The sequence below is a fragment of the Limulus polyphemus genome, unplaced genomic scaffold (assembly GCF_000517525.1).
Source record: "Limulus polyphemus unplaced genomic scaffold, Limulus_polyphemus-2.1.2 Scaffold2342, whole genome shotgun sequence".
Lineage (NCBI taxonomy): Eukaryota > Metazoa > Arthropoda > Merostomata > Xiphosura > Limulidae > Limulus > Limulus polyphemus.
In genome coordinates, this window is record NW_013667952.1 from 127571 (window position 1) to 141022 (window position 13452).

The 13452-nt window shown below is 34.4% G+C and overlaps 1 protein-coding gene across 1 annotated transcript in view; it reads left to right on the forward strand.

The window, feature by feature from the left end:
• The window catches only part of LOC106466680 (serine/threonine-protein kinase ATR-like), a gene marked incomplete at its 3' end in the record, with an annotated part of 134038 nt that overhangs the window by 84059 nt on the left and 36527 nt on the right, over positions 1-13452 (forward strand). Inside the window, exons 16-17 of the mRNA XM_022394744.1 lie at positions 3848-3921; positions 10128-10295. Of these exons, the coding sequence (XP_022250452.1) occupies positions 3848-3921; positions 10128-10295 (242 nt within the window). The remainder of the gene's footprint in view (positions 1-3847; positions 3922-10127; positions 10296-13452) is intronic.

The window sequence follows — 13452 nt, forward strand, 5'->3', positions numbered from 1 at the left end:
CTCTAATTTATTTACCACCACTCCAAGAAGTACAAAATTTAACATAAATTACTCATTATAATGTTGATATCGCTCAGGCAAAGCATAATTTTCATAGGCTTCAATCTTATTTGGTTACAGAACCATCAAATAGAAAATCAGACGCGTCTTGCCACACCCTCCTGCCACATTTCAGAAACTGCCAATAGTTCTCTCTGACATTCAATACTATATTATTTATAACTGATAGAAAGCCAAGGTTTTCATTTATCAAATTATGTATTATTTTGTTTTCTGTACAGAGAATTGTCAATTTCACTTTCAGTACAAGCTTTTTTCCAATTGGAAACACATTGACTAACTTTGATGAATTTGTAATGGCTCTTGTCACATAGTTAAAAAGCCAAAATAATTGTGAGAGTTATGGGATATTGCCTGCTTTTTGCATGTTATTATTCTGTTCTTTGGTGCATTATTTAATTAAATAAAAAAATATTTAGTACAGTACTACAATTAGTATAGAAATAGGGTTAAGTGTCAACAGCAAAAATAAAACGAAGGCCTAGGTACTTACTTTATTTCTTGTTTTTTCATGTGTATTCTGTATTTATTATTATAAAATTAACTAAAATGTAAAAATAGGAAACCTTTTAGGTTAGATTAGGTAAAATAAATAATAATAATATAATAAACTTTTTCATGAGGTATGCTCGCGAGTAGCTCATGCATAAAGTAATTTGATAACATAATGTGAGCTGCACTTTTACCAAGTGATTTACAACATAGAATGGCACAAATATAGTTAGACACGGTTCAAAAGGAATAAAACAATAAATTTAAGTATGAACAGATGTATACTGTTATGAGTTTAAAGCTATTTAGGATAAATAAATGTAGTTTCATGTTACAATTTGAAATCATTCTAGACTAAGAGTACAGAAAATAACAGATAAAATATCAAGTTTTACTTTAAAAAAACATTTGAAATATATTTAGAAGATTTTAGAGCTTATGCAAATGAAATTTGAGATTTTTGAAACAAAGAAATTAATTTTTAATTTTAATGGGGATATCACTTTACATTCGGAATAGTAAATAAAAAGTATATATATATTCATGGACAAATCTTTAGTGAAAATACTTCATTAAAAAATCATATTTTTTGTTTAAAAATGTCTTGTAATGTTTATTAAAAGTCTGACAAATTTAGTGAAGATACACATACTGTGTTTAAAGTTATGGTACGGAAACTATGATGAGTACAAAGTGGTTACGAGGTTGGTCGATTCAGCCGACTTCGTAGTGAGAGAGTTGATAGCTGATGACATATCATAATATTGATCCGTATCTGAATATAAAATATTATTATGCTTTTGTTGCTGTTGGAATAAAACATTTCTCAGAGAGAAAACTATTTATTGCTGATATTGGTAACTTTAAATTTCATATGAAGAAAGAGTTTATTGGAGATTCAAATGACCACCTTTGCTAATAATTCATGGTTTTAAAAGATATTCACATTCTGATTTAAATATAGATATAAATATTGTTTTACTTATGTTGTGGATATTCTTACATTGTTGAACTTATTTGTATTTTAGAGACAATAGTTTTAAGTAATTATTCAGTTTTATTTTTGTTTGGTGTTAAGAAACTTTAATCTTCATATAAGTTTATTTTTTAGTTTTCATTCTTCTTGAATGTAAGTACAACAAAATTTTTTAATATTGTTGTTTTGTTTCTGATGTATATAGAAATTAGAAATATATGTATTTTTTCTCTGCTACAGAAGCTACAGTTATAATAATTTGTAGATTTATTATAGTAATTGTTAAGGGCATTATACAGGTCTCATTCCTAACTTTTTTTAGGGAGCCGCTGGGGTCCCAAACATGCAGTTTTAGGGGCTAATCCTATAGCTCATTGTAAAATATACTCTTTAGTAGAAATTATTAGAAAAATCACTGAATTAAATAGAGGATGTTATGTAAATTGAAATGAAATTAAAGATATCAACATATCTCAATTTAGTTTATTGTGAACTTGTATTTCATGAAAAATAAAATCAAGTCAAACCATTTCATTTTTTTTTCAGACCACTTAAATTATTTTTTTTTCATATATGATCTTTAATTTCTCTGTAAAGCATGGTATAACAGTAACTTTTTGTTCCCCTTTAAGTTCTCAGAATGATATGTTATGTGACTTTCCATTAGTTATGCACTGTGTATTAACTCTGTTTGGAGAGTTCACTGAAAAGTGCATCACAACAGAGCAATCGGAAATTTTAAATGCTAAATGTTCCATTACTTTCCAATGGGGGGGGGGGATTGTTTGAAAGGCGCATGTCATTTTCGGAGATGGCACTATAAGCGGTAAACAGGTGTAAACAAATATTTACAAAATAATTAACCTATTAGACACCTATGGAACACTCCATTTCATCACTTACCAGTCCCATTATTATTAAACCTAATCAAAAACATTAAGGTGTGGCCAAAAAAAAAGGATTGAGCATGCAACTTAAAGTAATGAAATCAAAATTGATGGCTGAACTGGTAGCTACACTTATAGCATTGATAAATATTTGACAGCAAATATTCATTCATTAGTTAGGCAGGTTGCATTTTTTTGTTCAACTTGGCACATTTCTTGATAAATTCAACCATTTAAAATATAATGAAGCTTCAAAGTACATTCTCTGTAATCGTCACAGTTTTTAAGGTTAAACTAAACAATACTACACAATGACATTGTCAGCTTTACTGTACATAATCAGAAATGGCCCATTGTGTGCTATAATTATTGGCAGTTGGTGATTTTTTATTGTGACATGATCGGTAAACCAGTAATATTTTTTAGTTTTATTTTTGGCTAGTGCGGTCTGCAAAGTTGGATTTAAAAGTGTTTGCCCTAACATGTACAAACAATGAACATGCAGTAAGGTAGATTCTCCAAACAACTTACAAACTTGCAATTTTTACTTGGCTGTTTTTGGAAAATGTTGATGAAAAACAACTTGTGTGTACATATTTTAAATGTGTGATGCAGGCTTGGTGTCATATATAAAAAGTTAAAAAAGTAGCATTCTGATTGAAAACAATAGTCATTTTTATAAAAGTTCAAATAATCACATGCCCCCCAGTGGCACAGAGATATGCCAGTAGACTTACAATGCTAGAAACTGGGTTTCGATACCTTTGGTGTACAGAGCACAGATAGCCCATTGTGTTGCTTTGTGCTTAATTACAAACAAACAAACAAATCAAATAATCACTCTATATTTCAAATGTTATAAATGACAGTTTTATATATCAATTTTATTACACTGATACAAAAAGTTTGAACATTGAACAAAGTGATGGCATTCTTATTAATGAAAGTGTGTTTATTATGAATACATGGACATTCATAGTGATGATGTTTGTGGATTGTACATGACTGAGGATTGTTTGTAAATTTAGAAAAGTCCATTCATGTTTTGCCATAAGATCTGTTCAGTTAAGAAATGCTTAGATCAATTTACGTGAAGTCAAACTTTTAATGGCTCTTCTGATTTTAAGGGGCCACGTGGGCTACCTAGCAGACACTTTTTACAGGCCCACTAGCATTCTTGGGGGCTATTGTGTCCCAGGCTCCTGCTAATTTCGAGCCCTGATTATAATTCTGATATACAAATAAACTATGTTGCTGTTTTTATTGGCTTCTCAAATTCTCTATGAAAAGTCTGTAGCTTATATTACTATTATAACTATCAGTAGATTAAACTTTGGGCTGATACCAAAAACTATGTAGTATGCACATTAAATTATAATAATTTAGTTTAATTATTTGTTGAAATTCATGTTGTTTTTTATTGTATTTTCAGACAATGAAGACTTGAATGTGGAAATACAACAGAAGGCCTGTTTCATCTTATCACTTCCTTGGCTATTGGAAACAGTACGTGCTTTTATTAATTTGGTTATATTTGTACAACTCTTATTGTGTGTGTGTGTATGTGTTATCAAGGTGAGCACATCTGGTGTGGAGCACACACCTAATTATGAAATTTCATAATGTAAGCAAATAAAATATTTATAACTCTATTTCAAAAGTTTCTTTACTCAAAAATATTTTAGAATTGATATTTTGTCATTTTGTATAACTTATGTTGTTTAATTCAGGAAGGAAAATGTAAAAAAAGATGTTCATACATTTCTCTGATGAGGCTTGCATCTAAACAATGCTTTTATTGTTTTAGAATTTTTCTGCCCATCCCAATGCATATGTTTTTATTTGCTAAAACAATATTTTTCCTTGAGAATACAATTAACCAAGTTGTGTTTCACTCATGATTTTCCTTCTGTTTCAAGAGTTATTATTATTAGCAAAATATTCATTAAATATTCCAACTTACTGCTATTTTTAAAGGTCAGGTTTTATGTCACTAATAAATATTTGTCAGTCTCTGCAATGTATTTTATGATTGATTTTCTAACTGGAAGAAATGACTATTGTATTCTGATACAGTACATTACCTCCTCTCACATAAATGGCTATTCTCGTTCAGTGCTGCCCTCTATATGCAAAAACAGTTTTTTACAAATACCACAAGCCTTCTATTTCCCCTCCATTTGAATTGACTGATTCCAATGCATCTCAAATGCAAATCATCATGTCATAACCCTCCACCAATAAGAGTGTGACTTACTCTCATGATGCATGTGGCTCTCTGTATTCAATTCTACTGAACTATCACTTCTCGTTTAACAATACTCATGTTCAAATGTTTTTTCTTTTGATGCTCTTCATGTGAATCGTGATTTTCATAGTTTAATTATCGAAGTGGGATTTCGTCATTATTATTTTTTTCTTTTAATTTACCTTAATTTTGAAGTCTTAATTTTTTTTCTCACTCTCGCGTATTTTACATCAAACACTTTTTGTTTGATTTATGTATTTATACAATAAATTCTGAGATTTATGTATTTATACAATAAATTCTGAGATTTATGTTCCCACTTCGGGTGTTCTACTTCTAGCATTATTTTCACAGGCTGCATGTGAAGGAGACCAGTCCTTGAATTGCTCTGCTATTATCCATCAAGAGATTGATCATTATATGGGTGAACCACTAATCCACCTGAACAAGCCAAACCTTGGTATTTTCTTCGTCACGATGCAATCTTGTCCCAGGTACTTTTACACCTTTTTTTTCAGGATTTCTGTATTTTTCTTTGGTGATGTGTTTTCAGTCATATATCTATGACTTGGGAATCTCATGTGTAATCTATGCATGAACACTCGAACCTTTCCTCTTTGGTTGCATGTTTGTAGCAGTTGGAGCCATGACACACCCCTATTCCTTTCCCATCCTGACCCTTATCTACCTGTCTCTGTCCCCATTCCAGGGGTTTCTCATCTCGTTGTATTATTTAATGCTGTTGGTCATGTCACCAACCGTACTGGAGACTAACCAGAGGGTTCCGGTCCAGTGCGAGCTTGACTATATTATATTGTTATCCTTTGGCAATCTTTTGCTACAGTTCCACAGGTTCTTAGGGTTTTATCAGAGGGACTTTTCATCTAATTACTTTCCCCACTTCCTTTGTTCCTGGTACCTTTTTCCCATGACTTGGGATCCTGCCACCAGCCTGCATCTGTCCGAGGTGATACAAAACTTTCCATCTCTACAGGCCATTGCACGTGTTCATCATCTTTCTCCATGCTGTTTGTTATCCTTGTGCCAAACTGGAGACTGGCACTCTGTACTAGGTTTGTCCCACCTCATTCTAATTTTCATTCTGCCACCTTTTTTCCTTGGAGTTGTTTCTCATCCTGAGGTTAGCTTTTTCTCCAGGTTTATCGATGACAAAGAGGAATGTTGCAATGCTCCTTTGCATATCCCGATATTTTGTTACTCACAATCCTCACTTTGGTTTATTCTCCAAGGGGTGGTTTCTCTGTTTTGTGCAATGCCATTCAGACTTTCTTTAGCCCTGTATGTTTTATCGGGCATTCAGAGCATTCGTTCATCATTTATATGCTCTTCAGTTGCACTTTCCTCTTTCTTTGGTCGACTGGCTACTATTCACTCGTTCCGAACAGGAGTCCATCTGTTGCTCTTATTAGCTGCTTCTGGAGTTGGCTATAATGGGCTTTTAATCAAATTGGAGAAGTCCATACTGTGGCTTATCCAATATCTTGTCCATTTAAGTATTTTTTCTTTTTCCACACACATCTCAGTTGGGACTGCCCTTCTCCTCTTGAACTTAGTTCGATGGGTTTTCAGTTCAATTACAGCTTGAAAAATTCTATCGCTTTTGGTGATGTGATCTTCCATGGTAGCCTTAGCCTTTTTGGTCAGGCTCATATGTGAGCTCTTTCCTGGACTGTTCACCACCAGTGGAATTTGCAGGGATCCTTTGTCAGCTCTTATTACCCTTCCTCCTACCCTTGTTGTTGATTAGCGTTGGTGGTTAGATATGACTCACAGGTACCCCGCTTCCTTATCTTCATCTGGTTTTCCACATTTCATGAATACATCCCTTTGAGGATGGGGGACGTGGGTTGATCAACTGGAAGATTCAGGGTTTTGGTCAGTGGTTGAGATGTCTTATCCTATCAGTACCCTGGAGTTTCTTCCTGTACGTTGTGTTTAGTTCATTTTCTGTATCTGGCCAGAAATTGTCTGGTAATGATCAATTCTGGCTTTTCTTCATTTGTTGCTTATCTCAATCACCAGGGCAACATCTGTTGTCCTTCCTCCTGTATTCATATTTGGATCTTCTTTTTGGACCCACATGCTTGATACTTATATAGTTGCATGTCATGTTCTGGGTGCTTTTGCTCTTGTCGTGGAGTGGATTTCTGTCCAGACAACATTTATCTGACAAAGTGGTCTCTCAATCCATTTGTTTTTTAGTGGCTTTGACTTTGGTGGGGTACTCCTCACATTTAGGCTTTTGCTACATCCCTTAACCACAAATTGCCTTGGTTTTGGTCTCTGTTTCCTCCTCTTCTTGCTCTGGCTATCAATGTTTTCAATCAGGATTGGACCTACATATTTGTCTAACCATCCCATTCTCCTGATGATTTCGTTCATTGACACTCCATGTCCAGTCCTTCTGATAGCTCTTTCCTGGCCATCTCAGCTGTAGCTTCTCCAGCTCCAACTTCCTCCTCCATTATCTTTTCCTCTGTATCTGTCCCTTCTTTGCCACCCTCAGTCACTGGTCTTCATGCCTAGTTTTCCTCTGGTCATTGGTGAGGTGATCTGTCTTCTCCCAATGGTTAGCCTCATTTCTGGCTTGTTTCATTTGCCCTTCCTACATGGAAGTTTCTCTACGCAAATGGTATTTTTTTTTTGTCATTGGTTTCTGGGTCCAGGGTTTTTCCTTAGTCATCCCACTGTTCTTTGCCAAGCAGATTTCCTCTATTGACTTTTGTATCAGGGTTTTTCTGTCTCCTCAGTCTTGGATTTTCAGGTGGTCATGTCCCTCACCTTTCATTTTTCCCAATCCTGCAGGTATTTCTCTGTAATACACTTTACCTGTGGATGTATTCTTCCGAGATTTGTCATCTGCTGTGGTGTGCTTCCCTTCCAGATGGGATATTAATGTGATCCTGCACTGCCTCACATTGCCTACTCCTTGTTTCACCTTCCCTTATGTCTTCCTTCCTTCCTTCTTCTATTCACCCATGGACGTTGGTGGTCTGTTATTGATGTTTCATATACTCTTTATCCTTCTACATATTTTCTCATTGACTGGGTAAGTTTTTTTTATTATTATTTTTCCTTTTCAGAGGCCCTGTTCACTTTTACTAATGTTCGTTGTTTGGATCCCGCTCCGTGGCAATTGGTACCTGACCAGGTATTCTCTAACTTTTCAAATCTGCACTGTCAAGCTATGTTGACTTACATATTATAATTCCATGGCCATGCAATGCACACTGCAGAGATGGGTTGTTCCACAAGATCGCTTGTAGGTTTATCCTTGCGATAGAATTGCTTCATAAATTTGCCCTTTCCGGACCATACCCACCCATGGACTACATGGGCAAAGCAGAAGGGGATAGCTGCCCATCCGTGCCATGCCTTGTATTGAATAAATCAGTATGGTTTGCTTTTCATAATAGGTTTTTGTGGTCACCTATTGCACTGTCTCAGGTGTTGTCATTCCTTCCGACCCTCTAACTGTGTTTTACCCCCCCCCCCCTCTTCTAGTGAAGTTTGGGAGTCCTTACAAATTTCCAGTTCCAAACTGCTAGTGTGGTGGACCATAGTTGCATCCTCCTGAATGAGTTAATGAAATACAAACATAATATAGAAATGATTAAAAAAAAACATTCAGTTGAGAGTAGGGCTGTGGTGTTCTGTTGGTGTAGATATCCTCCAATATGAAACATAAAAACGAATGGGAGTGAGACATCAAAATTGCTGTTCACCCCTTTGATTGGGATCCCTTATCCTACCCCAAGTGGATATCTGTTCTCATTGGCTAGGTTTTGGATTTAGAGTAGAACCAATCAACATTAATCTTCACACATTTATTACAGATGTCTATATTTCTCCCTCATTTATACTCAATCAATGTTGTGGGTCATGGTGAAGATAATTGCGGATTGTTACGGTTTTTTTCTTTTCCACTATCCCTTGATGTTTTTCATTCTGAGGATGTTAATGCACTTTGGATGGTTCTGGTCAATTTCAATTTTGAGGCAGATGTTTTACATTATGTAGACATCTTTTTGATCTCGAATGTCGGGTTCCTGGATCAATGTATCAACTTATCATATTCACATGTGCCCCATTCATGAGTTGCGGGGGTACTAGATTCCCTCTGGTCTCATGAACTTCAGGTGAAGATGGTATGATCCTTTTTCCTACCCTTGGTTTTGGATTGTAGTTGACTTCCCACCGGTATGATCCTCTTTCCTACCCCCACATGGATGTTGGCTCATGGTGGCCTGGGTATTGGATTGAAGTTGACTTGCCGTGTATGGTTCATCATGCCATAGCCACTTTAAACCTAAGGGCATATACTTTTTTTTTACCCACTTTTATCATTTCTGGGATTGAGTTTCTTAATATTACATGGTTCAGATCACTTGGTGGCTATAGTTTTCTCCAATTGGAAGTGCTCCTCTGTTTTCTACCTATGTATGCGACATCTTTCTATGATATGCGAAGAGTATACCTGGTTCAGATGTAGTACAGTTCCTCACATCAGATCTTAGAATCTGTCTGTCTCATCTTAGAGAGTTTCTTTTGGACACTTGGAGGTTGCTTCTTTCTTTCCCTCGCACCGGTCCCTCCACCTATTCAATGTGGAATTCTAACTATTTATGTGAGTGGAGGTAATGTACCATATTGGAAGTTATAATTTTCCTACATTGAAAATCTATTTCTGATAGGTGCTTACTTCCCCTCACACTTCCCACCCTTCTTCCCCACTGAAAACTGGTACTTCCATCTTCTGCCAAAACTCAAAATGATAGTTTGGTAGATTTGAATAGAGGGAGCCACATGCAATCATGAGAGTATGTTGCACTCTTATTGGTGGGGGGTTGTTGCATGTGAGACGCATTGAAATCAGTCAATTCCAATGGAGGAGAGATAAAAGGCTTATAACATATGGAAACAAATTTTGCATATAGAGGGCAGCACTGAACGAGAATAGCTATTTATGTGAGAATAGGTGAATACCTATCAAAAATACATTTTCAGTATGGGAAAATTATAACTTTGAAGGTGATTAGATATATAAAATTGAAATTTCTGTTTATCAATAATGAAGATGAAATTTTAAGACAAATGAAAGTATTCTGATGTTTTATCATAACATAATTGTAGAAATTTAAGAACCTGAAAAATGATAGAAAAACTAAATCATTGTGAGAAGGAAAAAAATCGAAGTATACTAAGTGCACCTTCTCCCTTACCTGGTAAGAAGCATGTCTCTGTTGCATTTTGTTCAGTATTATTGCAACTTTTTCATGTTATCCTTAACAGAAGTTAAATGTGCAACTTAGTGAGAATGATCATATTAGTATGTATGTTAAGTATTCAGAAAACATATATAATTCAAAAACTGTTTTAACCAAACATAAAATTTCTGTGTTGTTTAGTTTGAAAGTAAAATGTTTCTTTTATTTCGTAACAGTCAACAGATATCCAAAATTTTAATGTTGGAAAAGTAACCAATGAACAGAAGTCTCAGTGGGCAGTGGCTGTAACTCAAATAGTGACAACAGAATGTCTTCAAGCCTTGATGAGGCTTCCTGGACAAATGTTCCCAGAATGGAGGCTCCATGTGCTTAGACATGTTATGGTATATTTTAAAATACTTTAAAAAATGTATATACAGTTTCAAACAAAAAAAGTAGAACAAAGTAATATTGAAGTATAGAAGAAGTGTATGATTTATGTAAAAATATAGTTTCAAATTTTGTATAGGAAATTGACTGACACATGGTTTATGTACAAATAAATATATATATACACACATACACACAGATATAAAATATACAAATGACACAATGTTTTATGATATACAGGAATGGTGTCACGTGACAGCAGTAGTGACATCTACAACAGGTTTATGACTTAAGGAAAAGTAAGGGTATGGGAATGAAAGCTAAGTGAATAAGTTCAGCCAAATTTTGCTAATAGTACTTGGATCATTTCAATGACTTTGTAAAATATCACATGATCTTTTCTGGAAGTTAAAAGGTGATTAGTTACTATCACATCAAAGTACAAGGGTCCCCTTTATATGTTATAACATGGCTTTTCTGCAGAAGAAAAATAACGTACTCAGAAAATGGCACACAAACACAACATGTTTAGATCCTCTACCATCTTGGCCAGTGGATGATGTATCACACACTACCCAATAAACTAGTCTGACAACATTGGCACGCTCTAGTAGTGGAACATGGCAACGTTTCTTCACACACACATATATTGGTAGTACAGTACTGTACAGTAATTGGGGAACACTATGCCTGATAAGGTAGTCCAACAATGTTTTAACACTAATAATAAAACAAAGCGACACTGTTTCAAAAATATTGGTAAATGCTACACCTAGAAAAGTAATGACGACGTTGAAACACTCTAGTAATGAAATAGGGCAATGTTGTTTGATACATGAGTAGTAATTGGTAAATGCTACACCTAGAAAAGTAGTGACGACGTTGAAACACTCTAGTAATGAAATAGGGCAATGTCGTTTGATACATGGGTAGTAATTGGTAAATGCTACACCTAGAAAAGTAGTGACGACGTTGAAACACTCTAGTAATGAAATAGGGCAATGTCGTTTGATACATGGGTAGTAATTGGTAAATGCTACACCTAGAAAAGTAGTGACGACATTGAAACACTCTAGTAATGAAATAGGGCAATGTCGTTTGATACATGGGTAGTAATTAATGAATGCTGTAAAAATGAAATGACACAAAGTGATTCAATGTATAACGGAGACCCAGTGTATATAATATTACTTTCATATGTTTACTATTGGGGTGAGACATTTGCAGTTGCTGTAAATATATAAATGTATATTAAAAACTAGAGCATTATAAAAAATTTCAATGATCTACATAATGCTACTTATCAGTAATTTCTTAGTAGGTTAAAAAGTAAAACTGAAATCAAAATATCAGTGCACTGGAAGTAGCTTGCTGAGCTTTATTGTTTCTTGCTGTTGTTTTATGTCCTCTTGATCTCTTGTTTTTTTACTTGCTGGGTTTTAGAACTTTACTATAAGAAGGAGGAAAATCAAGGCTGTTAGTGAAAGGGTTAATAAGAATTCCAATCTAGGTTAAGATAATTGATAAAAAAAAGAGGAAGTTTACTGTCTTGTTATATCATTTTGTTTTTTATGTGCTTACTCAACATAAATGGTCAAATTACATGTGAAGCTGTAAAAAAGATTTAAACAACTAGTGTAGCATTCAGAAAGTAGGGTATAGCTGAGTAGTGAATTTTCTGTTTTCAGCACCTTTACTGTTATGTATATTTATGTTCTTAATTTTTAGGCTACTTCTGGTCGATGTGTTATGATACTATCCACTTCTTAGCATCAAAATTAATGGAACTTTTTTACATATGAAAATATTGATAAATGTTCCTTGCTCTGAAATTATAGAAGCAGAATATGTATAAATCTGCATTTCAAAGTAGAATTTGATATGTTTTTTGGTAATAATAAGAATCTAGCAATCATTATGAAAGTTTGTAACAGGAATGTGAAAAATGGTTAAAATGTGTGGAATACATCAGGAGCAAATGTAAGAGGCCAGATTCTTAGTTGTTAGTTTTTTTTTAATCCTTCTTAAGTTGCTTCCATCGAAAAAATACAAAAGGAATTGGTCATACTTTCAAGCATTTGCAGCCACCAATTAGATTTTTTCCTGCAAAAATAAATTTGTAAATTCCCTGGTCAAATATGGGCATTGACTAGGAAAATGAAATTTGTTTGGAAATTTGACTAATGATTCAAAACTGCTGAAAAATGAACTACTGGATTTTAATGAGACAAGTATTTATGAAACAAATTAAATATTTACTTCAGTTCCAAATTTATCTTGTATTAAGCAATCTTATCACTATAAATCATATTTCCTGGATGGTTTTAAGAGGCCGTAATATATATATAACTAATTGTAATTTTATGCAGAGGGAAAAAAAAACACAGCCACAAAACAAACATCCAATACAGTGGCACAAATCATAAGGTGGGTCATTATGTAATGTGCCCTTGTTTTTTGAGGTACTAGTGTAAATAAGACCCATATTATATTAGGGGTACACTGTCTATGGTAAATATGTGAGGTCAGCAAAGTTGAGGTTAAACTGGATAGATGGTGTACCCCAATACAATATGGGTCTTATTTCCACCAGTACCTCAGAAAAAAATCAGGGCACATTACATAATGACCCACTTTATGATTTGTGCTATGGTGTTGGATGTTTGTTTCGAGGCTGTGTTTTTGTTGTTTTTTTCTTTCCTCTCTCTCCATAAAATGACATTTTATTATATTTCATCTGAGGTTTGGATATGCATTGTAAAATTCATGCTATCGTTCCTTTTGATGTAATCTGTTTTATAAAAAAACTTGTAGCTTGAATGTATATATACACAGCGTGGTCACAAGTAAATAGACACCACCTTTTCAGAAAAAAATGAAATTTTTCAGTCATATTCACATGAATTGATATATTTATAATTTAATTAATATCTAGTAGATCTTCCTTTCGCTTCGTGGAGTTCATTGATCCTTTGGGGCATCGTTAGAATCATCTCATCAATTTTAGATTGTGGGATTTTTGCTCACTCTTGCTTCAAAACTTGAAGTATCTCGCTCTTTGAAGATGGTTTTTTGGTTGTTTCTTGACTTGCCGGTCGAGTATGGCCCAGAGGTTTTCGATGGGGTTCATGTCAGGAGATTGGCTCGGCCAGGGCAACTTCTGGATACCAT